This window comes from Cydia pomonella, unplaced genomic scaffold, assembly GCF_033807575.1.
Source record: "Cydia pomonella isolate Wapato2018A unplaced genomic scaffold, ilCydPomo1 PGA_scaffold_208, whole genome shotgun sequence".
In the NCBI taxonomy this organism is placed as follows: domain Eukaryota; kingdom Metazoa; phylum Arthropoda; class Insecta; order Lepidoptera; family Tortricidae; genus Cydia; species Cydia pomonella.
In genome coordinates, this window is record NW_026907848.1 from 424,288 (window position 1) to 448,214 (window position 23,927).

The 23,927-nt window shown below is 35.6% G+C and overlaps 1 protein-coding gene across 4 annotated transcripts in view; it reads left to right on the forward strand.

Moving 5' to 3' along the window:
* LOC133533874 (luciferin 4-monooxygenase-like) overlaps window positions 1-23,927 on the forward strand; it is a 42,039-nt gene that overhangs the window by 7,158 nt on the left and 10,954 nt on the right. Inside the window, exons 8-9 of one of the 4 annotated variants that reach the window (XM_061872953.1) lie at window positions 3,227-3,397; window positions 7,162-9,684. In XM_061872953.1, coding sequence (XP_061728937.1) covers window positions 3,227-3,397; window positions 7,162-8,142 — 1,152 coding nt within the window. In that variant the 3' untranslated portion in view covers window positions 8,143-9,684. Of the gene's footprint in view, window positions 1-3,226; window positions 3,398-7,161; window positions 9,685-12,245; window positions 22,949-23,927 lie in introns of those variants that run through there. The other 3 variants (XM_061872951.1, XM_061872952.1, XM_061872954.1) reach the window with 3 other exon arrangements.

Genomic DNA, 23,927 nt, shown 5'->3' on the forward strand with positions numbered 1-23,927 from the left:
ACTGCTAGTCTTAAATCTCAGCAAACATCAACATATTTATCCTGTTCAACTCTGGTAACATTCCTGCCATGGAATTTGACCAAATTTTAAAAATCATATGTGTAAACTCATATAATAAAATAAATTTCTTAACTATTATAATAGTATGAAAACAATAACTATCATCTTAACTATGTCATTCTTAGCACCGTGCTGCGAAAAAACCCATTGGCGTAGCACCTATTAAATTACTTCCAAAAGGGTATAGGGTATATGTTCATAATCAATGTTTTGACGACCGGTCTGGCCTAGTGGGTAGTGACCCTGCCTACGAAGCCGATAGTCCCGGGTTCAAATCCTGGTAAGGGAATTTATTCGTGTGATGAGCATGGATATTTATTCCTGAGTCATGGGTGTTTTCTATGTATTTAAGTATTTATAAATATTTATATATTATATATATCGTTGTCTAAGTACCCTCAACACAAGCCTTATTGAGCTTACTGTGGGACTTAGTCAATTTGTGTAATAACGTCCTATAATATTTATTTATTTATTTTATAATCAGGGCACTTAATTTAAATGCGTCTCTAATTAATCATTGGGAGTAAGGTTGCCAGAGCTCAACGAGAGGCGGGAGGGGGTTTGGGTCGGCAACGCGCATGTAACTCCTCTGGAGTTGCAGGCGTAAATAGGCTACGGATACTGCTTACCATCAGGCGGGCCGTATGCTTGTTTGCCACCGACGTAGTATAAAAAAAAAAACAATAAATATGCTTGGTACAGCAAGGCGCAATAATCTAAAAGTCAAAGTGAACTTCACTTAAGTAAAATATTTCGGCTAAACCAGCTTAGCTGTTCATTTGTAACTGTAACAATATAAAATACTATTTATTACCTTTATCTTGAATATTACCCATTGCATTTTCAGGTAACAAAAATGCACTTGTACCAGAATAACACAAAAACAACTCGCGGAAAATTGCGCAAGGAGATTGAAGGTTACAGACACAGACAACTGAATAACAATGATTCACTTTGTTTATGCCGGATTGCAGTCTAGACATACCTAGTAAATACCTTAACGATTACTATTTATGATAATAATATGGAATTTTTCCCTTTGAGGTATGGCGTAAACCACAGTGCATTACTCATTCTTATATCACTTTGAAGGATAAACTTTTCGCCTTTATTGGTTTAAAGAATTGTGAATGTGTATTACCATAATATAACAATAGACTTGTTAGCCTTGAATGTTATACATATCTTGATGGGGCATCGCATTAGATGACGAAAACGCAGTTTGAATGTTTTGAATACACTACTATTTACTTTCATGTAGTCTGCAAGAGTGCTAAGCTAATAGCTTTGGTGACTGTATGGATGATACTTCTCTGAGATTTACAAGCTGATGGAATGATGCTTCTTTACAGTCATGAATGTTTTATCTGAAAATCACAATTATTTTCCACTTCTCGAGTCGAATGACAACCGGTCTGGCCTCGTGGGTAGTGACCTGCTTATGAAGCCGATGGTCCCGGGTTCAAATCCTGGTAAGGGCATTTATTCGTGTGATGAGCATGGATATTTGTTCCTGAGTCATGGGTGTTTTCTATGTAATTCAGTATTTATAAATATTTATATATTATATATATCGTTGTCTAAGTACCCTCAACACAAGCCATATTGAGCTTATTTATTTATTTAATCTTTATTGCACAATACATGAAGGTACAAATGGCGGACTTAACGCCTTAAGGCATTCTCTACCAGTCAACCAATGGGTCAAACCAGAAAGATTAAGTAGGTAGAGCTTACTGTGGGACTTAGTCAATTTGTGTATAATGTCCTATAATATTTATTTTATTTATTAATGATGTCCCCTAATTCCCTATGAGGGTTAATTTTTTATATGGAGTAACTGTCACTTAAAAACTTGTGTAGACATTTTTGGAAGCTTAACACATTAATTAATTTATAAATGTAGGATTTAATTAATGTAAATACGCTAAAAACATATTTCTCCATTTATTTTTCAAATTAAGCCCAACCAAAACATACCATACTTAAAAGAACTGTCATAGGGGCCGTCATTCGACGCGAGAGGTACACATGCCTGCTAGCTACAGAACATCTAACGCTCAGCTCGCCTATTTAAGGCTCAATTTCCCCTGTGGGTTATAGGAATGTCAGAAGGCTGTTGCATTTGTTAAAAACCCTAAGATTTGTTACAGCTGTCCGCATCACCCCTTATGCCCTCGATCGCTGTTTCATATTAGTTTTTTTTTTAAACTATTCCAGGCACACCTTTTCAGGCGAGTTCCTAGTTACTATAATATACATCTATTCGAAGTAGATTGCTTTCAAAATTCGTTGGCTAGTCTAAAGAATATAGTTAAACTTAAGTTATTTTAATGTCTAAGTACCAGGGCCCGTACTTTTCATGCCATTGACGCAAAAATGACTTAATTTAACATACAGAGAGTTTTTTTTACAACACTACAAATTTAAATAACTTACTTATTGACGGGTAGAAAAATAAATACTTGTCACGTCAATTAAAGCTTGTTACGTTGTTAAACGTTTCTGTACTGATTGTAAAGTATATGTATCAGTTAGCTAAAGAGGTTGACAAATGATTAAGTATTACGAAAATACCAATTGAAATCATACTCTATGTAGCGTGACGTAATTTTTCTGTCAACGGCATGAAATGTACGGGCTCTGCAGTAAGTACAGATATCAGTTATTTTTCTATCTGATATAAATATTCATTAGCTATAATTTTATTTATTTCAGTTAATATAATTTATAAATATGAACCTCCAGGTCTTATTGTTGCGGTACACCTTTTTTATATTGCATTTTTGATATGTTTATATGACTGTTTGGTTTCTAAATAAATTTAAAAAAGAAGCCGAAATACTCGAGTTCTTTTTATTTTATTTCGAGTCGGCAAATCGTGCCTCGCGTGGGGAATTCCTTTGGTGGACTGCTGCTCTGAGTTCCACCAAGGTACAGCGGCCAAATGCCCTGTTTCATGCTCTCAAAATTGTATGGTTACCTTTTTCCGGGATTAGCTCTCCTTCAAAGACAGACATCCTTTAATTAAGATTAGTGGATGTTCAAAACTCAGGAATGAATAACTGACGATACTACTACGCTACTTTAGTTAAAGTGAATTAGTATTCAAAATATTCTAAGCGAAGGAAGAAACAATTTATAATAAGTTGGCGTTCTGCAGGTGGCCCCAGCCGAGCTAGAAGCCCTGCTGCTGCAGCACCCGGGCGTAGCTGAAGCCGGCGTGGTGGGCGCACCTCATGAGAGCGCGGGCGAACTACCCACCGCTTTCGTGGTGCGCCAGGCCGGCGCCGCCGTCACCGAGCGGGAGTTGCAGGATCACGTGGCCAGCAAGGTAATGTACCTAGTAACTACCTATGTAAAGAATACCAGAACTACCGGTCAGGGGTAGCTGAAGCGGCCGTAGTGAACGCAACCGTTACTAATCAGGAGCTACAGGAAGAACATAAATCCCAATGTGTCCAAAAAGTTAATCTCCGAGTCCTCCTACATAACATAGTGCAATTTATACTTGGAAGCGTCGAATATTTCGCCGTGCCGAAACTGTCCACCTGTCTCATCGTTCGCTAAGGTCAGTCACACGTTACTTTAACCCTTTTAGGCATATCCCCTACATACGACGTTATACGTAACATGAAGACATGGCAAAAACCGTTTTTCGTCACTTTCTTCATAGTAGATTGCGCATAAACTTGCTTAATATAACAATTACTAAGATACTAATTCTCTTTTTCGTTCGCAGCTCAAGTTCGCTATCGTCATAACTTTCATATTTAGCCCTCTTATATTTTTTTCGCGTTTCAATTATCTAATTTTTGTGAGTTTGTCACGCAGTAAGTTTCTTTTTGTCCAATCCTCTTCTTCAAAATTTGACAACACTTCTTTTACCTTTCAAGCTGTTCGACTCTGGAACTCTACCTGTGGACATTAGACGCGGTCAAACTCATGCTGGAGTAAAAAAAACTACTTAAAAGATCATTATCTTTATATCTTCTCTCCCTTAGTGTATGTACACTTTGTTACTACAACACAAACTTATAAGTCTAGTAAAAGTTTCCTGGTTTTCGAGATAATCAAACTTTTCTTGCCTCTTTAATTTAGCTATTGGGAGAATCAACTTTTTAGCGTCACTCGTTGCCATGGTTACGATTAGTTGTCCAGGGGACAAAAGTTCATTGAAATACTGATTTTATAGTACTTAAATGTATCAAACTTGCGTTTTTGTGGTCGTTATAACCAATGTCCATAATGGGCCCCCTACTAAGCATGTTAATAGAACGGCATACAACGTCTCTTCAAACAAACTGTGCCACTGTTGTCCCTTGGACAACGGGACAGGATAACAAAACAAAAAAAGTTGATTTACCCTATTAAAAAAAACTGGTCAAGTGCGAGTCCGAACTCGCGCATCGAAGGTTGGGTACAAACTTTAAATTATCTCATCTAACAATAAACACGAAAGGCTTTTTACCATAAGTGTACTAATCATAATTGTAAATGTTTTTTTTTTTCACTTTTTCCTACAAACATATTTTTTTCCACTATGAAAAAAAAAAGTTTTGGAATGTTCAATTTGAGCTCTTCCAAATGATACTTCACTTGACATATAGTAACTAGACTTTGAACATTTGCCTCCTCTTGGGCAAATATTCTATACTTCATAAAATAAAATAAAATATACTTTCAACCCAGACAAGGCTAGCGTGGTTCATAACTATTTCAAATTTCAAATCGATAGTTCAAGTAGGTCTCGAGATATTTGGCAATATGACAGACGGGCCGACGAACGGACAGAGTCGCACCATTAGGGTTCATTTTGTACCTTATTGGTACGGAACCCTAAAAAAATTCAATTATCTCGAAAACCACAAAACTTTTACTAGACCTATAAGTAAATTTTATTGTTCCGCCTTTTTGCCGAAGTTTTACTGTCAGAATTTCACTTGCCAACCAACTTTTTTTACTTTGGCAAATTTTCATTATGATAACTACTTGTAACTACTTGGCAGAATTATTTTTAAGTAGATTATTATTATGATATACAACATTTGGAATACATTTCATTCACCAAACATTTAATTGGCTAACTATTTATTCATATAAAGCGAGAGTGCCGCGGCAGCGGACAGCGAGCGCTAGAACCGACTTTTTTCATCGTACGATCTTAAGAGCAATTCCTAGCTGGAGCAACTTTTCAAATCTCGAATTTTTGAAGTTATGTTTCTGTCGCGCTGCGGTGGCCGGTAGTGCGTGCGTGCGATAAGGACAACTGCAGGCTGGACTAAAATTCCCAGGCAAAAAACTCAAAAATCGAGGTTTCGCTCTCGACTGTTTCCTCCTCCAAAACGCAACCAATCATTATGAAATTTTGGAAACTGCAATAGGTAGAAATAATGTATGCCGCTATGTTTTGATTTTTTGGATATTTGTTGTCATATTTATATACTGCGCCTCTTTTTTGCAGCCAAATCAATTGAGCCGTTTTTGCGATTTTCGAGGCGCTGTAAGTTTCTTCAAAATAAAATAATCCAAAAAAAGCAAAACATAGCGGCACAAATATTGATGCTGCTCCCCTCTGCCTGTCCTGCACCTGTACCCAGGGCCGGATTTAGGGGAGGGCAACCGGGGCTACTGCCCCGGGCCTCCACAAAAGAGGGGCCCCCACAATAGAGAATTTGGAAAATTTACCATTTTAAATTTTGGAAAAATTTGGGGCCAGGGGGCCTCCACTCCTTTATTGCCCGAGGCCTCCAGACCTCTAAATCCGGCATTGCCTGTACCCATGTTTGTATGGAAAAAACGCAACTAGGAATTCGGCCAAATGAAATTATGCGAATAAATGTGTATTTTTATTTAGTGTATGAAAGTAGGTTTCATAATGTATTTGCAACCTATTCTTTTTGATTAAATTATTTAGCTCAAGGAAATTAACCCGAACATGGAAAATCAGGGGAAATAATTCGTGTAGTTTTGTAAATTGGTAACGGTTTTGTAAAGGTCCATACAATATGTATGGTTAACTGCGTTACAAAACTGATAATTAAAAGTGGGACACTTTTTTTATTGCTTAAATCGATAGTCCTAATGATTCTAAGTAGAAATAACTCAAAATTTGTTAGGTTTTAAAAAAAAGTACAGGGTACACTTTTTTTGAAAACGTCGTTTTTTCGTAAACTATAGGTCGGTCTGGCCGTTTTTGAGTTTTTGCAAAAAGTCTATTTTGACGGACGGGTAACTACGGAACTCTACACTGAGCATGGCCCGACATGCTCTTTGCCAGTTTTATTTTTTACTACACTACGCCGTTTTTGTTAACTTAACTATATACGCCCTGTTTTGTTGTACGAGCACTGTGGTTCTTTTGAAGTAAAATTTTCCTCCATTCAACATGAATTTAACTACTGATAATTCTCAATACCTAGTAAAATTGATATGATAGTACATTGTTGCCGAGGGATAGAAAAAGGCACTTTCTTTCAAGGCACCTAGATGCTAGGCCGAGGTTTGGCGATGCCTGGCAAAAGGACCTAGTCGGAAAATGCCTAGATATACTATACTTAGTACTTTTCTCAAACATGCGAGGAAATATAATATTATAATCAAACATATAATATATTTAACAAATGTCGCACGCATACGTTACATACACGTTCCTTTCGCTATCGCCGTGCATCGTGTGCAGCGAAACAAGAAACAAAAAACTTTTATATGTAAACTCCTTATAAAAGTTTTTTTGTTCCTGTTGGTGTTAGACTGAACGACTGGCTGGCATTGGTCCACACAACGCAATTTGCGCACCAATTTACTGGCCCACTTCAAAGTCAATGACTTCTCGTTGCACAAAAGAGTTACACTAGATATTTTAACATTTTATTTGTATGACTATATTGACTATACACTATCTTATTTATAGGATTTTTCATTACACTACTTGCCTAAACTAAAAATTAAATCTCATTAAAATTTACGATTCACTACATAATTATACTAACCCAACAGCTTAAATAGGTAACTATTCATTGGTGTTTCTACATCATCTTTATTACATATTAATCATATTATACATACTAGTGTTTTCACTTTTCAACCTTTTTGCAGGATGCGCTGATCTTGGGCATCAATGATGCACGTAGAGGAATTGAGTTGAATAATATCACTATCAACAGAGACATAGTGACATTCACAATGCGAGGCACCAAAACTAAGACTGACAAATCATTTGTGAATTGGGATGGAATTATGAATATTTTTAAAAACAACCCAATAAATATTGTTTTGGCAGCTAACACTATGATAACAGCCAAGTCTCATGAAGATCTACACGACGGCTCGTCAGCATCACACCAGCAACATAAATCACTTTACACAGATGCACAACCAGGCTCCCGTGGCCCTCCAGTTTACATTGAGCATTGTAGTCCTGAGACAATCAAAATTGATGCTCATCCAAAATCTTTTAGCAAACGTTCACTGCCATCTGCTCTTTATCATTATTATATTATTATTACATTATTATTATCAACCACCGTTATAAACTGCAGCCAGATTGAAGATTGGTCACAGTCAACCAGTGACACTGCATCCTCACAGCCAGGGTCAATTTCAAATATAAAGGAAACTAATATTCGTGCACCTCGTGGATTAAGAACAGTTTCAATATCCAATAGCCCTAATATGTCAAATGTTCATTTTCCTGATGGACCTGGTAGAACAGTTACAATATCCAATAGCCCTAATATGTCAAATGTTAATCTTCAATACAATGATCAACCTGGTGGATCAATAACAATTACAATAACCAATTGCCCGAATATGTCAAACGTTAGATTTATTGTCAATGCTGGAGCTGGTTCAGAAATAACAGCTACACTAACCAATTGTCCTGATATGAGAAACGTTGCATTTTTTTTCAATACACCTGGTGGAATTACAACAGCTACAATAAGCAATTGCCCTGATATGTCAAATGTAAAATTTAATTTCAACGGTGAACCTGGTGGAACAATAACAGTTACAATATCCAATCGCCCTAATATGTCAAACGGTGTTTACAATTACGTCAACGGTATTTACAGCTAAATTTGTCATAAACATGTAACTTTCCTGGCTCGCAAAATGCCCGTAGTATATTTTACAACGCATATACTCGAAGCCGACTTGAATCTAACGCGGCATTTTGGAGCCCCTATGAACATCAATACACCCGTATGTTAGGGAGGGTGCAAAAATCATTCGTACTCTTCCTTTTCCGTAAACTACATGGGTAAATATCTGGGGTATATTTCGGGAATTCACCCAATTTACCTGGTATTTACCTTTTCTACCCGAATAAGTGGGCTTAAATAAAAGTTGGAAACGAAGTAATAAATTAAATTGAGGTAAAGTAAAAAATATTAATAAATTTAAAAATTGTTATATAAATAATATAATATTTGTATATAAGTAAAATTGACTAAGGAATTCGTCAAATGTTTCATATATTAGGTACTATTAAATATCGTTTACATAGCACATGAAAATTCTCAGGCGTAAAAGTTACACTTTTAAAGGAATGACAATGACTTTAACAAAATACGATAACAATAAGTAATAAAAAAGTAAGCCCCCGAGTGAAAGCCAGAATGGCGGGTGTACCTAAATAAATAAAAAAACCTTACCATATTTTTGTACCTAATTTGTACTATTTTTATAATATGAGCCAATTTATTTGTGGTTTCCAAGTTTTAATCATTACATTCATTTTTTGCTTGCTATTACACTTTTGCAGGCGCTATAATTTTTCACCTTATCGATTTCATTTTTAAGAAATAACGCTACGGTATAATTATTTTTATTACGCCAGGAATTTGTACCTTTCACGTTTAATCTGATCAGATCAAATAAATCAGAAAATTATAACAGTATTGAATGATTCACGGTTAGTTTCACTACACTTAAATCGACCGGCCGGAATCTTGGTCGATTTCAGAAAATTATGTTTTAAAATTCCTAAGAAAAACCATGTACCATGTTCGTTTTTCATTGATTGTTGATGATTAATCAAATAAAACCCGCAAATTTTGTAAATATATATATATATATATATTTATTATATATATTTCTACTATGACTACGACTAGTGGCTCCGTGAGCTGTACACCTCGCGATAAGATCGATAAGCTTAAAACATAAAAAAACAATAAAAAATAAATTCATTGAGCCATTTTCACAGCGTACTCACAAGGTTTTAAGTGCCATAGACCGTATTGGCACTTAAGTCCTTTATGCCAATTTCCACCAATTTGAACATTTTCCAAAAAATGAGATGACAGAAAATTTCTATGTAGCTACTGAACCTGCTTACAAAATTTCACTAGTTGCAGCTCTGCTACCTGTACAGTTTTCAACCTGTACAGGAAAACATTCAGACATACAAAAGCAAATTGCCCAAGTCAAAATATAGACCTTCGCTAACGTTTCGGTCAATTAAAATATGTACTTACATAAGTTTTACAAAGCAATATTTAAGTTTAACTATTACGTGTTTTTCTATCGTCTTGGTACAAAGAAGCACCCAATTGTGCCTTCCATTCCATGAGAAAAGGGTCCTTATGCTCATTTCTAGTTACGGAGACATTAACGTTATTGTAAATACTTGAAAATTATATTTTTTTCTTTTCTGCGTAATAATAGAATGTAGGAATAGACATGTCATTGTAGCTTATTTTTATTCGTATACGTTAAGTATTTCTATGTTAAAATTATTGTCAAATTTGAATGAAAAAGGGTTCTTAATCCTTATGATTAAGTGCAAAATTACCTTAAGCTACATAGTCAATCATCATTCATCAGTTATGTACCTATTAATTTCCAACGAGAACATAGTTAAAATTCGTTTTTAGCTTGCTTTTTGAATTTTTTTATTTTTATTGAATCTATATATATATATATATCTCTTCGAATCGAAGGGATCTCTTCAAATGTGAAGAGCATACATATAGTGATTTTTGTATTTTCATCAACAAATCAAGCATTTACCTACATTTAAAAAGTGACATTTGATAAAGTGGAATTGCTGATGATGATCAGAATGGAACTCCTCAACGACGCATAGTTCACGTTTGGCGATTTATCCTCTTCGCTGTGTTTGTGAAGCAAATAAGATTTTTAAGACAAATTTTTGTCAATTTCGAGTTCTAACGATGGGGTCCATGAGGAATCGGGGGAACTCCTCAAATGTTAAAGGCATATAATATATATATAGTGATCTTAATATTTTCATCATCAAATCAAGCATTTACATTTGTTGAAATGACATTTGATGAAGCAGAACTGCTGATGATGAACAGAATAATTCTTCAACGCCGCATAGTTCACGTTTGGCAATTTGTTCTCTTCGCATGTTTGTGAAGCAGTTAGGTTTACAAGGCATATTTTTGTCAAGCTTGAATTCTGATGATGGATTCCATGAGGAATTGAGGGTACTTCTCAACTCTTTTAAGCAAACTTATAGCCATTTTTATTATTATTTCATGCATGGAGTGAAATAATTTATTTTAAATACAGTCGAATACCCTATTGCGGGTATTTTACCAGTCAACCAGCAAATCTGAAATGTGTCAAGGTGTAGGTGTTGTATGAAATTCAAAATCAACAATAATCTTTCTTTCACCGGTCTCCCTCATTGAATTTTTTGTTTTTTTGTACGGTAAGGTTTGTTTTTAATTAATATTGTAATTCTTTGTAGCAACTCCATCAAGTGGAAGTTATTACTGTATTATTTTTACCTTTTTAAAATATGTGGGTACCCACTAAGAAAAACCAATGCAAACCGCCAATTATTATTATACACGGGTCTGCAGTCATTTCAAATTGTCCGTTCAATCTAGTCCGATTCAACCCCACCAAGACACAAGTTTGCGCGTTTACCGCTAAGAAAACTCCATTTACTGTGTTCTCAGAGTTCCAAGGCTCAGTCCTTACCATGTCAGGGAGTATTGGGATCCTCGGTGTCGACATTTCCAGTGACGTCCAATTCCATAGCCACTTGGAAGGAAAGGCTGCGCTGGCATCCAAAAAACTCGGTGTGCTCAATAAAGCGAGGCGATACTTTACTCCGGGGCAAAGACTGCTGCTATATAAATCGCAAGTCAGACCTCATATGGAGTATTGCTGTCACCTTTGGGCAGGAGCACCTGCATGCCAGCTTGGACCATTCGACTCGGTCCAAAGGCGCGCTGTACGAATCGTCGACGATCCCAAACTCACAAGCGGTATTGAACCTTTAAGTCTAAGGAGAGACTTTGCCTCCTTGTGTGTGTTCTACCGCTTGTACAATGGGCTGTGCTCTGAAGAATTGTTTGACATGATGCCAACGGCCGCTTCACCGCACCGCTCGCCGTCGGCAAGGTGTTCATCCTCACACCCTAGAACCTAATTGGTACTGTGCGAACCTCCCGCGAACGCTTCGGCTGTGGAATGAGCTTCCTGCCGAGGTTTTTCCGAGGGGCTACAGTGTGGGGTTCTTCAAAAAAGGAGTGTACAGGTTTTTAAAGGGTCGGCAACGCGCATGTAATACCTCTGGTGTTGCAGGTGTCCATAGGCTACGGTGACTACTTACCATCAGGCGGGCCGTATGCTTGTTTGCCACCGTCGTGGTATAAAAAAATATATAGAATAGAGTGAGTAGGAAGATAGACCAACTTACATGTCTCGTTCTTACAAGACCGTCGCGTATGATCGTGCGAATACTGCTTATAAAATCATATTCTACATTTAAAAAAAATAAGGATCTCACGCGTGCACATACAACTTATATTCCACAATTAAATTGAATGAACTAATATTGAATGGTAGTATGAGTTGTACTTTTAACTTTAAAAAAATATAACTGTTAAAGAGGGAAATTGTTCTTGACATTTTTGATGTGAAGGTTCGATTTGAGTGATACTTGATGTTTTAATAATGACTATCTTACCTTATTTCCTCGCATGTTTGGAGAAAAGCAATTCGTGGATTCGTCTTCTTTGTCGGAATCGAATCGAAACTCATCCACAAATTCCCGTTTCCCGGCCTATGCAATAATGTACTATTAAATTTATGATTCACAACATAACGCTTAAATAACTATTATTTGGTGTTTCTACAAAATCTTTTTTACATATTATACATACTAGTGCTTTCACTTTTCAACCTTTTTGCAGGATGCGCTGATCTTGGGCATCAATGGTGAATGTCGAGGAATCGAGTTGACTAATATCACTGTCAATAACGACGTAGTGACATTCAAAATGCCTGACACCAAAACTAAGACTGCCAAATCATTTGTGATTCGGGATGAAGTTATGAATATTAATAAAAACAACCTAAAAAATATTGTTTTTCACCAACAACATCAATCACTTCACACAGATCTACAGCCAGGCTCCCGTGACCCTCCAGTTAACATTGAGCATTGTAGTTCTGAGAAAATCAAAATTGATACCCATCCAAAATCTCCTAGCATACTGTCATGTGCGCATTATCTTTCTTATATTTTCATTATATTATCATTATCAACCACCATTGTACACTGCAGCCAGATCGGAGATTGGCCACAGTCCGCACTTGGTGCATCAAAATCTCAGCCCATACAGCAATTAAAAACTGTTACGATAACCAATAGCCCTAATATGTCAAATGTTACATTTACTGACAATGATGGATCTAGTGGAACAAGAACACTAACAATAAGCGATTGTCCTAATATGTCAAATGTTAATTTTCAATACAATGATCAACCTGGTGGAACAATAACAGTTACACTAACCAATTGCGCTGATATGTCAAACGTTGCATTTATTTTCAATGCTGGAACTGGTTCAACAATAACAGCTACACTTACCAATTGCCCTAATATGTCAAATGTAACATTTATTTTCAATGCTTCACCTGGTGGAACAATAACAGTTACATTAACCGATCGCCCTAATATGTCAAACGCTACATATATTTATAACTAAATTTATCACAAACATGTAACTTTCCTGGCTCGCCCTTAGTATATTATACAACGCATATGTTCGATGCCGACTTGAATCTAACGCGACTATATAGAGCCCCCATGAACACCAGTACAGTTATGTTAGAGAGGGTGCAAAAATCATTCGTACGCTTCCTTTTCCGTAAACTCTATGGGTAAATATCTGGGGTTGATATCGAGTCTATTTCGGGAATTTACCCGGGATTTACCATTTCTACCCGAATGAGTGGGCTTAAATAAAAATTGAAAAAAATGTTACAAATTAAATTAAGATAATGTAAAAAATATTATTAAATGTAATAATAGATGTAGATATAAATAGATGTAATAATATTTGTACACAAGTAAAATTGACTAAGGAATTCGTCAAATGTTTAATATACATATTAGGTACTGTCGAATAGCATTTCATGGCACATGAAAATTCTCAGGCGTAAAAGTTACAATATTAAAGGAATTACATTAACAAAATACGATAATAATAATATAAAGTAAAAAAATTACAATAGTACAATTAATAAAAATATATACAATATGTAACATAACGCAAAGCAATTACTCAAACCCATTAACGTTTAGGTCATACCGAGCAACTTTTACTATAACCAATCACGAAATCCCGAAAATAAATATGGCTATTTCATAAATTTTTCTGTAGGTCAAAGATGGTCGGCTCTTTATCAATTGTCATCGTGCCTGGTACGTTCTAACTAGTTTGTAAGCGTGAAAGTGACGACCATAGTGATAAAAATGGAACCATGCTGGTACTGCTTTTCGCGATTTCGGGGATGGTCCTACACTAAAAGTTGCTAATAAGTAGTAGAAGCAGTGTTAGTTAGTAGTTAATAAGTATAAAATTATTAAAATTAACGAATAAAAAATATAACAACAAAAAATAATAATATAAAAAATGCCTATATAAGGTTAATAACAAAGAGAAAAACAGTATAAATGAATATAGCTTAAATTAACATTCATAGCCCATAAAACAATATACGATAAAGACCTAAACAAGTGGGTTTGAGTAATTTTGTAATTACAATAACAATATATTGGAAAGCGATTGAGGGAGGCAACGGGAGACCCTCGCGCAGGCAGTTTTCTCGCGCAAAGGCTTGCCGTCGCGATACAGCGCGGGAATGCTGCCTGCGTGATGGGCACCCTGCCAAGAGGCCAGGGTCTGTTTTAGGTATCTTTATTTTTTCTAGGTAGGTTTAGTTTTAGTAGTTTTATTTTATAAGTAGTCATAATTTAATTTTATTCAAAATGTATCCTTTTTTCATCATAAATAAAGTAATATTTGTGTTAATAACAATATAGGATATTAAAAAATAATTATCATAAAACAAAAAAAGTAATAATAAAAATGAAATAAAAATTAAACAATAAAAAATATAAAAAAGAGAACAAATAATAACAAAAAAAATTGAATGCCTAATATTAGGTAAATAATATACAAATTAAGAAAGAGATTTATTTTAAATTAAAATAGCTTAAATTAACATTCATAGCCCTTAAAACAAAATACGAAAATGACCTAAACATTGACGGGTTTTAGTAATTGTTTTACGTTCAGTTACATTCTGTATAATTCATATATATAACTAAAAAATAGTAAGATTAAAAATGAAATAAAAATTTAAGCATAAAAAATATAAAAACAAAAAATAATAATATAAAAATGGAATTAACATTCATATTATCCCATAAAACAAAATACGTTAATGTAAATAAAAGTAGAGTCATATAATTATAATTATAAAATAAATAGTATAAAATAAAAATAATTAAAACCCAACCAATAATATTAAAAAAATACAATACAATGCTCTTTATTGCACACCTCATATAGTTTACAATAAATGTACGGAAACATAAACAAAGACAGCGGTCTTATCGCTTAAGAGCGATCTCTTCCAGACAACCTTTGCAACCTACCTATATTAAATAATAAATTAATTAAAATTTTGCAATTACAATAACAAACACGACAATAAAGGGGTAATTAGTCTTCTTCTTCCTCTTCCTCACGTTGTCCCGGCATTTTGCCACGGCTCATGGGAGCCTAATAGGGTCCGCTTGACAACTAATCCCAAGATTTGGCGAAGGCACTAGTTTTTACGAAAGCGACTGCCATCTGACCTTCCAACCCAGAGGGTAAACTAGGCCTTGTTGGGATTAGTCCGGTTTCCTCACGATGTTTTCCTTCACCGAAAAGCGAGTGGTAATATCAAATGATATTTCGTACATAAGTTCCGAAAAACTCATTGGTACGAGCCGGGGTTTGAACCCGCGACCTCCGGATTGCAAGTTGCACGCTCTTACCGCTAGGCCACCAGCGCTTCTCTATATAAAATAATTACTTTACTTTTTTACAAATTGACAAAAAAAAATTGGTAATATAGCTTAAATTAACATTCATGAGCCATAAAACAGTGAACAAAATTCACCCGTTTTAAGTACATACATATATTGTGTCTAAAACTGTCGTGTAATTAATTGGCATTCCTACTATTATTTAAACTTATTTCGTATTTATACGTTGTAAGAATGTCCTACCTATCATATTTATTTATTTATCTAATTTATATATGTGTATCTTCGATTCTTCGAACTAATTTTTATACACATCAATTTGGGTAGATAAGGGTAAATATCGGGTAGATTTTTTTTTAAGATAGAGGAGGCAAACGAGCAGACGGATCACCTGATGGTAAGCGATTACCGCCGCCCATGGACACCTGCAACACCAGAGGGGTTGTTAGTGCGTTGCCGATTGGATAGTTTCGGGTATTTTCCCGGTAATTACCCGCTGGCGCCTACCTCTATCTATGGGTACTATTCATATCGTTATCTTAATCTTTATAAACGGTGTAACATGAGGAAACCGAAAGATTTGAACAGTGATCCTGATCACATTTAGAGACAAAAATGTCATATAAAAGTTTTTCTATCTCCGGCATAGAACTCCGTCCCCGTCGACAAACTCTATTTGCTGTCCCGGCGGCACGAACTTAATTGCTGTATCTCAGTCTCCACTGCACTTAAATAACTATTCATTGGCGTTTTTACAAAATCTTTATTACATATTATACATACTAGTGTGATCACTTTTCAACCTTTTTGCAGGATGCGTTGATCTTGGGCGTCAATGGTGAATGTAGAGGAATCGAGTTGACTAATATCACTATTAACAGACACATAGTGACATTCAAAATGCGAGACACCAGTACTAAGACTGCCAAATCATTTGTGATTCGGGATGAAATCATAAATATTTTTAAAAACAACCCAAAAAATATTGAAGAATAAGAATAAGAATAAGAAACCATTTATTGCCACACAAAATACAATGTTTCACTTAAAAATAATAATAATAGGCATGCGCGGCAAAAGGAACGGACTCAGCGTACGCTGCGTCAGCCATTTTATTACAAATTGATTGCGCAGCGCTGATTTTCAGTCCGTCCCCTTCACTGAACCACATTGATATGACATGCGGGTTAATGGATTTTTTGTTTTATTACCAGAGATAGCTAGTGTATACAATTATAGTACGAAAAAAATAAAGATTTTTTTTATTACAAGTGAAAATTTAATATTGTTTGGGCAGCTAACACTATCATAACAGCCAAGTCTCATGAAGATGTACACCACGCCTTATCAACATCACACAGGCAACATCAGTCACTTCACACAAATCTACAGCCAGTAGACGCCCGTGACCCTCCAGTTAACATTGAGCATTGTAGTCCTGAGAAAATCAAAATTGACACCCACCCAAAATCTTCTAGCATACTGCCATCTGCTCATTATCAACCAACAGTACACTGCAGCCAGATTGAAGATTGGCCACAGTCAGCACTTGGTGTATCAAACTCTCGGCATCTATTGCCTTCTCAGCAGGAAGGAAGGGCATGCGAACTGTCAATCAATAACTCTGCATCCTCACAGCCAACTATATTCGTTTACATACAGTTACAATAACCAATAGCCCTAATATGAGAAATGTTACATTTACTTACAATGGTGGATCCGGTGCAATAATAACAGTGACGATAACCAATTGCCGTATGTCAAACGTTGCATTTATTTTCAATACACCTCGTGGAATAACAACAGCTACACTAACCAACTGCCCTGATATGTCAAATGTAAAATTTATTTTCAATGGTAGCCCTGGTAGAATAATATCTGTTACATTAACCAATCGTCCTAATATGACAAACGGCACATATATTTACAACTAAATTTGTCACAAACGTAAATATCTTGACACGCAAAATGCCCTTAGAATCTATCGCGACAATATGGAGCCCCCATTGAAATCACTTTAGCCTTATGTTAGAGATTGTGCAAAAAACATTCGAACGCTTTCTTTTCCGTAAACTCTATGGGTACTATACATTATCTTTCTCTTATTCTAGTAATAGACTAGATTGAGATAATGTAAAAATAATTTTCTTGATAGCATAGACTTCATAGTAGGAGATACGGTATAAGAAACGTATACCCTCATCTGCAGGCGTAATAACTGTCACTTTTTAACACCGCGGGATTGAAAGTGACGGTTACTGTTTTATCACGCTGTCACGTAGACAAGAACGACCATCATATGCGTACTGTTTTTAGTGATATTTATTAGTGATAAGAAATAAAATAGATAATATTCACATTGACTCATTGCAAATAAGTTACCTAGTTTAATTGCGTACGGGTAGTATAAAAACAATAATTATGTTTAATTTTAATTTTTGTAATTTAATCGTATATTATATCAAATTAAAGCTTATTTTATTCCTACTTTAACTGTAATAGGTTGCCTTATTAAAAACATGGTCCAGTCCATGGTTGCCTAGATTGTAAATGGTAATAAATTTAATAAATCGGTTAATCTAGGCAACCATGGACTAGGCCAACTTTTTAATAAGGCAACCTATTACAGTCAGATTAAGATTAAAATAAGCTATCATTTGATATAATTTACGATTACTTAAATAACAAAAAACATTTATAAATATTATCCGTACGCAATTTAAGTAGGCATACCTAATTGCAATGTGTGAATGTGAATATTATCTATCATCTCCGTCCTTGCATCGGTTTCCTCATCACTGAGGGTCGTGGCCACTTCTATGGAACAGCTTCTCTTTGACAATTTGCCGCCACCTCTTTCTGTCTGTCGCTGAATGCAGGGCACCGTGGAGCGTCACATCAAGGGCTGAGCGAATTTGGTCTGTCCACCTCATTGGGATCCTGCGTCTCGGCTTATCGCCTTCGATTTTACCAGTGATCACCAGCTTTTCCAGGTTATCACTGTCTTTCCTGGCAATCTGGCCAAAATACACAAGCACTTTGCGTAAGCAGATGGTAGACAGCCTGGTTGTGATGTTCAGTTCATCTAGGCTAGATGGATTAGTGCGGCGTGCTGTCCAGTCTATATCAGCATCCTCCTCCAACACCACATCTCAAAGGCATCAATTCGGTTACGGTCAGCTTTCCTAAGAGTCCATGTCCATGTCTTATCTATCATAAATAAATTAAAAGTCATATTTAAAGGAAACAATTACTAAAGCCTCCAGTGGTCAGGGCTGGAATCGAACCAGCGTCCTCTATTTACATGACAGATGCCTGAACCGCTCGGCCACTTGGGCTCGGTGGAATTGGTCGCTATTTCCAACTAGGCTTGTGGCGGCCCCTGGCCATCCCTAAGGTAGAAAAGTATAGTTCGACCTCCTAACCGAATCAACTCAGGTGATTCTTTGTATATGACATTTATTTCGTTTATAGTTTAAATAGTAAGTAGTATGCCTATTTGTAAAAAACACAAAATATTTTTATAGAAAGTAATTTAATTTGTTCTTAGAGTACTATCTCTCATATCTTTCTTATCACTAATAAATAACAGATTAGGGTATATAATTTTATACAAGTATAATTGACTAAGGAATTCGTCAAATGTTTAATATATTATCATTTCATAGCTCATGAAAATTCTCAGACGTACAAAGTTACACTATTAAAACAAATTCAATAAAGTACGATAATAAAAATAAACTTAAATAATTACAATTATAAAACGAATAATAAAAATAATAATATAAAATTAAATTTAAAATAATTAAAAATACCTTGACGACCAGTTTGGCCTAGTGGGTAGTGACCCTGCCTACGAAGCCGATGGTCCCGGGTTCAAATCCTGGTAAGGGCATTTATTCGTGTGATGAGCATGGATATCTGTTCCTGAGTCATGGGTGTTTTCTATGTATTTAAGTATTTATAAATATTTATATATTATATATATCGTTGTCTAAGTACCCTCAACACAAGCCTTATTGAGCTTACTGTGGGACTTAGTCAATTTGTGTAATAATACTAATAATGTCCTATAATATTTATTTATTAATACCTATATTAAATAATAAATCAACGCATATCCCTCTCCCAATACTGGCATTCATCTAGATGGAAACACCCTCCGGGTCACAGTTGGGCTGCGCCTGGGGGTATCAATCTGTGCACCGCATAAATGCCATTGTGGGAGTCACGTGGACGAGCGGGGGCGTCATGGTCTATCTTGCCAGCGAAGCGCGGGTCGATTGTCACGTCACGCCGCGCTCAATGACATTATCCGCAGGTCTCATGTCACCGTCAACGTGCCTGCGATACTTGAGCCGGCCGGTATAGCCCGGGACGATGGCAAGAGACCTGATGGTATGTCACTGATACCGTGGAGGATGGGGCGAGTGTTGGTGTGGGACGCGACCTGTTTGAACACACTGGCACCGTCTCACCTTCACGGCACTACAAAGAAAGCGGGTGCGGCTGCCGAGGTCAACAAAAGGCGGAAATACGGGGGTCTCGACGCCAATTATAACTTTGCTCCTTTCGGTGTCGAGACCCTCGGTCGGTGGGGCCCGGGAGCTCAGAGCTTCTTTAATGATTTGGCCAAACGGCTGGTTGACATAACAGGGGACAAAAGAGCTGGCAGCTTGCATAAGCGTTGCGATTCAGCGAGGAAATGCTGCCAGTATCTTTGGCACTATGCCCCAGGGGCCCTCTTTAGATATAGATTTTTAGTTTTTAATTAGTTTGAGTTTTACTCTAATTATTTTTAATTGTTAATTGTTCGAAATAAATAATATTTACAATAATAAAAAAAAGAAAAAAAATTAAATTAATAAGTAAAATTATGATAATAATAATTAAATAAGTACTAATAAAACTACTATTTCTTACGAAAATAAATATTAAAGCAATAATGAATAAAAAATGCCTATATAAAATAAATTATACACAAACTTTCCAACAAATTAACAGACATAAAACAATATTATATAAAATAGCTTAAATTAACATTCGTAGAACATAAAACAAAATACCATAATGAAAATAAAATTAAGAAAAAATAATAATAAAAAAAAACACATAATATATAGAATTAAATTTAGCAATTACAATAACAATCAACGAGATAAAACTAATTTTAATAAAATAACATTGAATAAAGAACTTAATACATATAAAACTTAAAATCTAAATCTAAAAATAAATAAAACTAATCTTAAAATAAATAATTAAAAATTATCCCCCTGCGGCATGGTGCCGTAGATGCTGGCAGCATTTCCTCGTTGTATCGCATTACTTATTCTCTGTGCGAGGAAGCTGCCAGCTCTACGATCACCGGTAGCGTCTTCTATTTTTTTGGCTAATTCCTTAAATAACAATTATACAATAAAAAATAGTGTAAATAAAAAAAATATATTATCTAAGTAAAATATTTTTAACAAAAAAAAAGAAAACAAAACTAAAAATGTAAAATAATTTTGTATAATAAATATATTCAAAGTTTCTAAAAATTAATAAAAGTTAACAAATAAAAAAACAATATCTTAGAAAAGAGCGTAATTTAATATTCGTAGACCATAAAACAGTGAGAAAAATATTCTCGGCACCTTCCTTGTCCGTTTATTGGAAGGAAACATACTAATTTATTAGAATAATGTTTATTTTATTTTCTTGTAATAAAACTGAAAACGGATTAATAAATAAATAATAATAATAATAATGTTTATTGAGTTTATAACTTTCTCGGTCGATCTCATCCAAAAGAACGTTCTCGAGAACGAGAATGTTCTCGCCGCCACACCACTAGTTTTGGGTATTTAATTTACCCGCCAGCGCCCATCACAAGCTTTTCATTCAAAACATTTCACTCAAAGTGCGCCCTATCTCCGGCATAGAACTCCGCCCCCGTCGACAAACACTATTTGCTGTCACGGCGGCACGAACTCATGCTCTATCTCTCTCTCTCGATTGCACCATGCCTTAACCAACGTTGGCCGAACGTTAACTGCAATTGACCATTACCAATTGAACCGTAACGGACGGTTACAGTTTACGGTTCAATTTGTAATGGTTAATGGTAAATTGCACTAACGTTTCGGCCAACACTGGCCTTAATTCTACTCAATGATATACTGAATCGCAATTTCATTCGATTAGCAGCCGTTACTTGGAGTCTGTCGCGACTTTAAGTTCATTAATTCGTGATATTGTGTTACCACTGCTTTAGATATAACTATAGTAGGTACCTTATGTGTATATCCTCCTGAACAATTACAATGTTTTTTTTGTTTCTTAACTTCTTTATTTGATATACCTATAATATACAGTAATATTAACTTATATAGTGTACATTATAAATTATAATCCTAGACAGTAAAACCATGAAAAACAAGATAGTTTTCTGAGCTACTGCGTTCGCTTTAAAGAAGCCGCCGAACCCTATACATTTTTTTTTATTTTTCGTCACACTTGCTCGAAAAAGATCTTATTTCATGCAGGTGTACTAAAGGACAAAGGCCTATATTGTTCCCGCCGCGGGAGTTATGAATTGTGAAAAAAGGCGATAACACCCTAGGGAGTTATAGCCTTTTAGGGTTTCGTATCCGTAGTCAACTATAGTCTTTTTCAAACTTATAGGGTTGTGACAATGTAAATTAGAAACGATTTTTTACGATTGTCGATTAAATTTGCAAAGGGCCTGATTAAATCGATTCTATTGGTGATGAATTGATGATTTTTAAGTAACCATACCTTCACAATTGGACGCAACTGAAAGGATTTGATACGAGCGGACACGATTCAGTCAATATGTATAGACAAACTCTATTGCAATTGAGTTCCGTTTTACATAATGAAACTCAACAATATCAAAATGTATCTTTTTTTTATTACTTAGTTATTGGAGAATTGTGTCTATTATAATAAGATATTCTAAACTACGAAGTTATGTATTTTTGTCCTATTGGGATTCAAGTTATTTTTGTTGAAAAATGATTGTTCTGAAACGTCAATGGCATGGAATGAAAAAATCAAATGTCGCCCTACCCTTCACGTTTGAAAAAGGCCATTAGGAACCCTTATAATTTCGCTAAATAGAACTAAATATTTATAAGTATAGGTTCTTGTTTGTGCATTTCTGTTATTAAAAAAGGCACGAATATCAAAAAAAGCGGCACCTGGGGCCCACTGCTGGGGCACGGGGGTACTGCGAAAACCACAATTCGCAAATTGCGGGGATCTTTCTCTTTTACTCTCACTAAGACGTAATTAGAGTGACAGAGAAAAATGCTCGCAATTAACGAACTTCGATTTTCGCCGTAATAGGCATAGTAATAAAATTACTAAGTAACAAATTAAAATGAAATGACAGCATGGAACTGACAGCCAATTTAATAGGCAAATTTGTTGCCATATTAAGAGTTTCTTAAATAGCTACTGATTCTGACGGAAATGGCTTGCCAAGTTACACTTACAATTTAATTCGAGTTTATAATTAGTATTAATAACTACATTAATAAAATATTACACTTAATATGATTTATTGTACTTTTTCTTTATTTCGCACATACAAATACTTCGGCGTTCGTATATAGGTCCTCACCAAGTCCTCACCCAATTTAGTATACTAACTAGAAAATTATATTTCAGAGTTATTTAAGAGGAAAGGGGACGGCCGTTTCTCCTTACAAACGTAGTCCCCGTTTTCCTCTCTGGATATTGACATTATGGAAATTATTATTACATAATTTAACTTTGCTTTTTTCGATTTTTTGATTATTGGAAAAATTAGGAGCAAAAAAGCAGATTTCATACAAATTTTTAAATGCTAATTCTAATAATAATTATAAATGATAAGGCTTATGGCGAGCTGTTGGGGAGTAGCGACCCCATGTACCCGAGTGCTCCTGGGGAGTTCTGTTACCCGCAAGGAGGTCGGGTGGGACAGGATTCTCTGCCTCTGGCTTGCCTTAGCCGGCCGGCCAGAGAGGAGTTGTTATACTTGTCGCGGCGAATGATGATCCCTATGACAGTTCCTCGAATTCGCTTCTGGATAGACATAATTTAAAGAATAATTGTAGAAATAGGTTTTTACCGTATTTTTATTACCTAATTGTTATATTTCTGAATATAAATAAAATAAGTAGGTACCAAAAAAAGTCCAAAAACATTTGACATTGAGAGTTACTCCATACAAAAATGAACTGTCATAGGGATCATTATTGGCCGCGTCAGGTATAAAGCTATAAGCTCCAGAGCTGGAAGTGAAACAAGTCGCGAGTTGACACAGTGGCTGCTAGGGTAGAAAGCGCCGTACACCTCTCAACTCAACACCCTTGAGCCGCTCACACCGGTGTTGCCCTTGAGCCATCCTAGATGTCGCTTTTTGTGGGGGCCCATCTTGTGGGGGCGAGTCACCGTCTGCCGGAAATAAAATTGAATAAATACCATTTTATTTTCAAAAATTCAAATTTAAAATTCAAAAAAATATTCTGCAAGTAGGCCGCAAGGGCTCTTT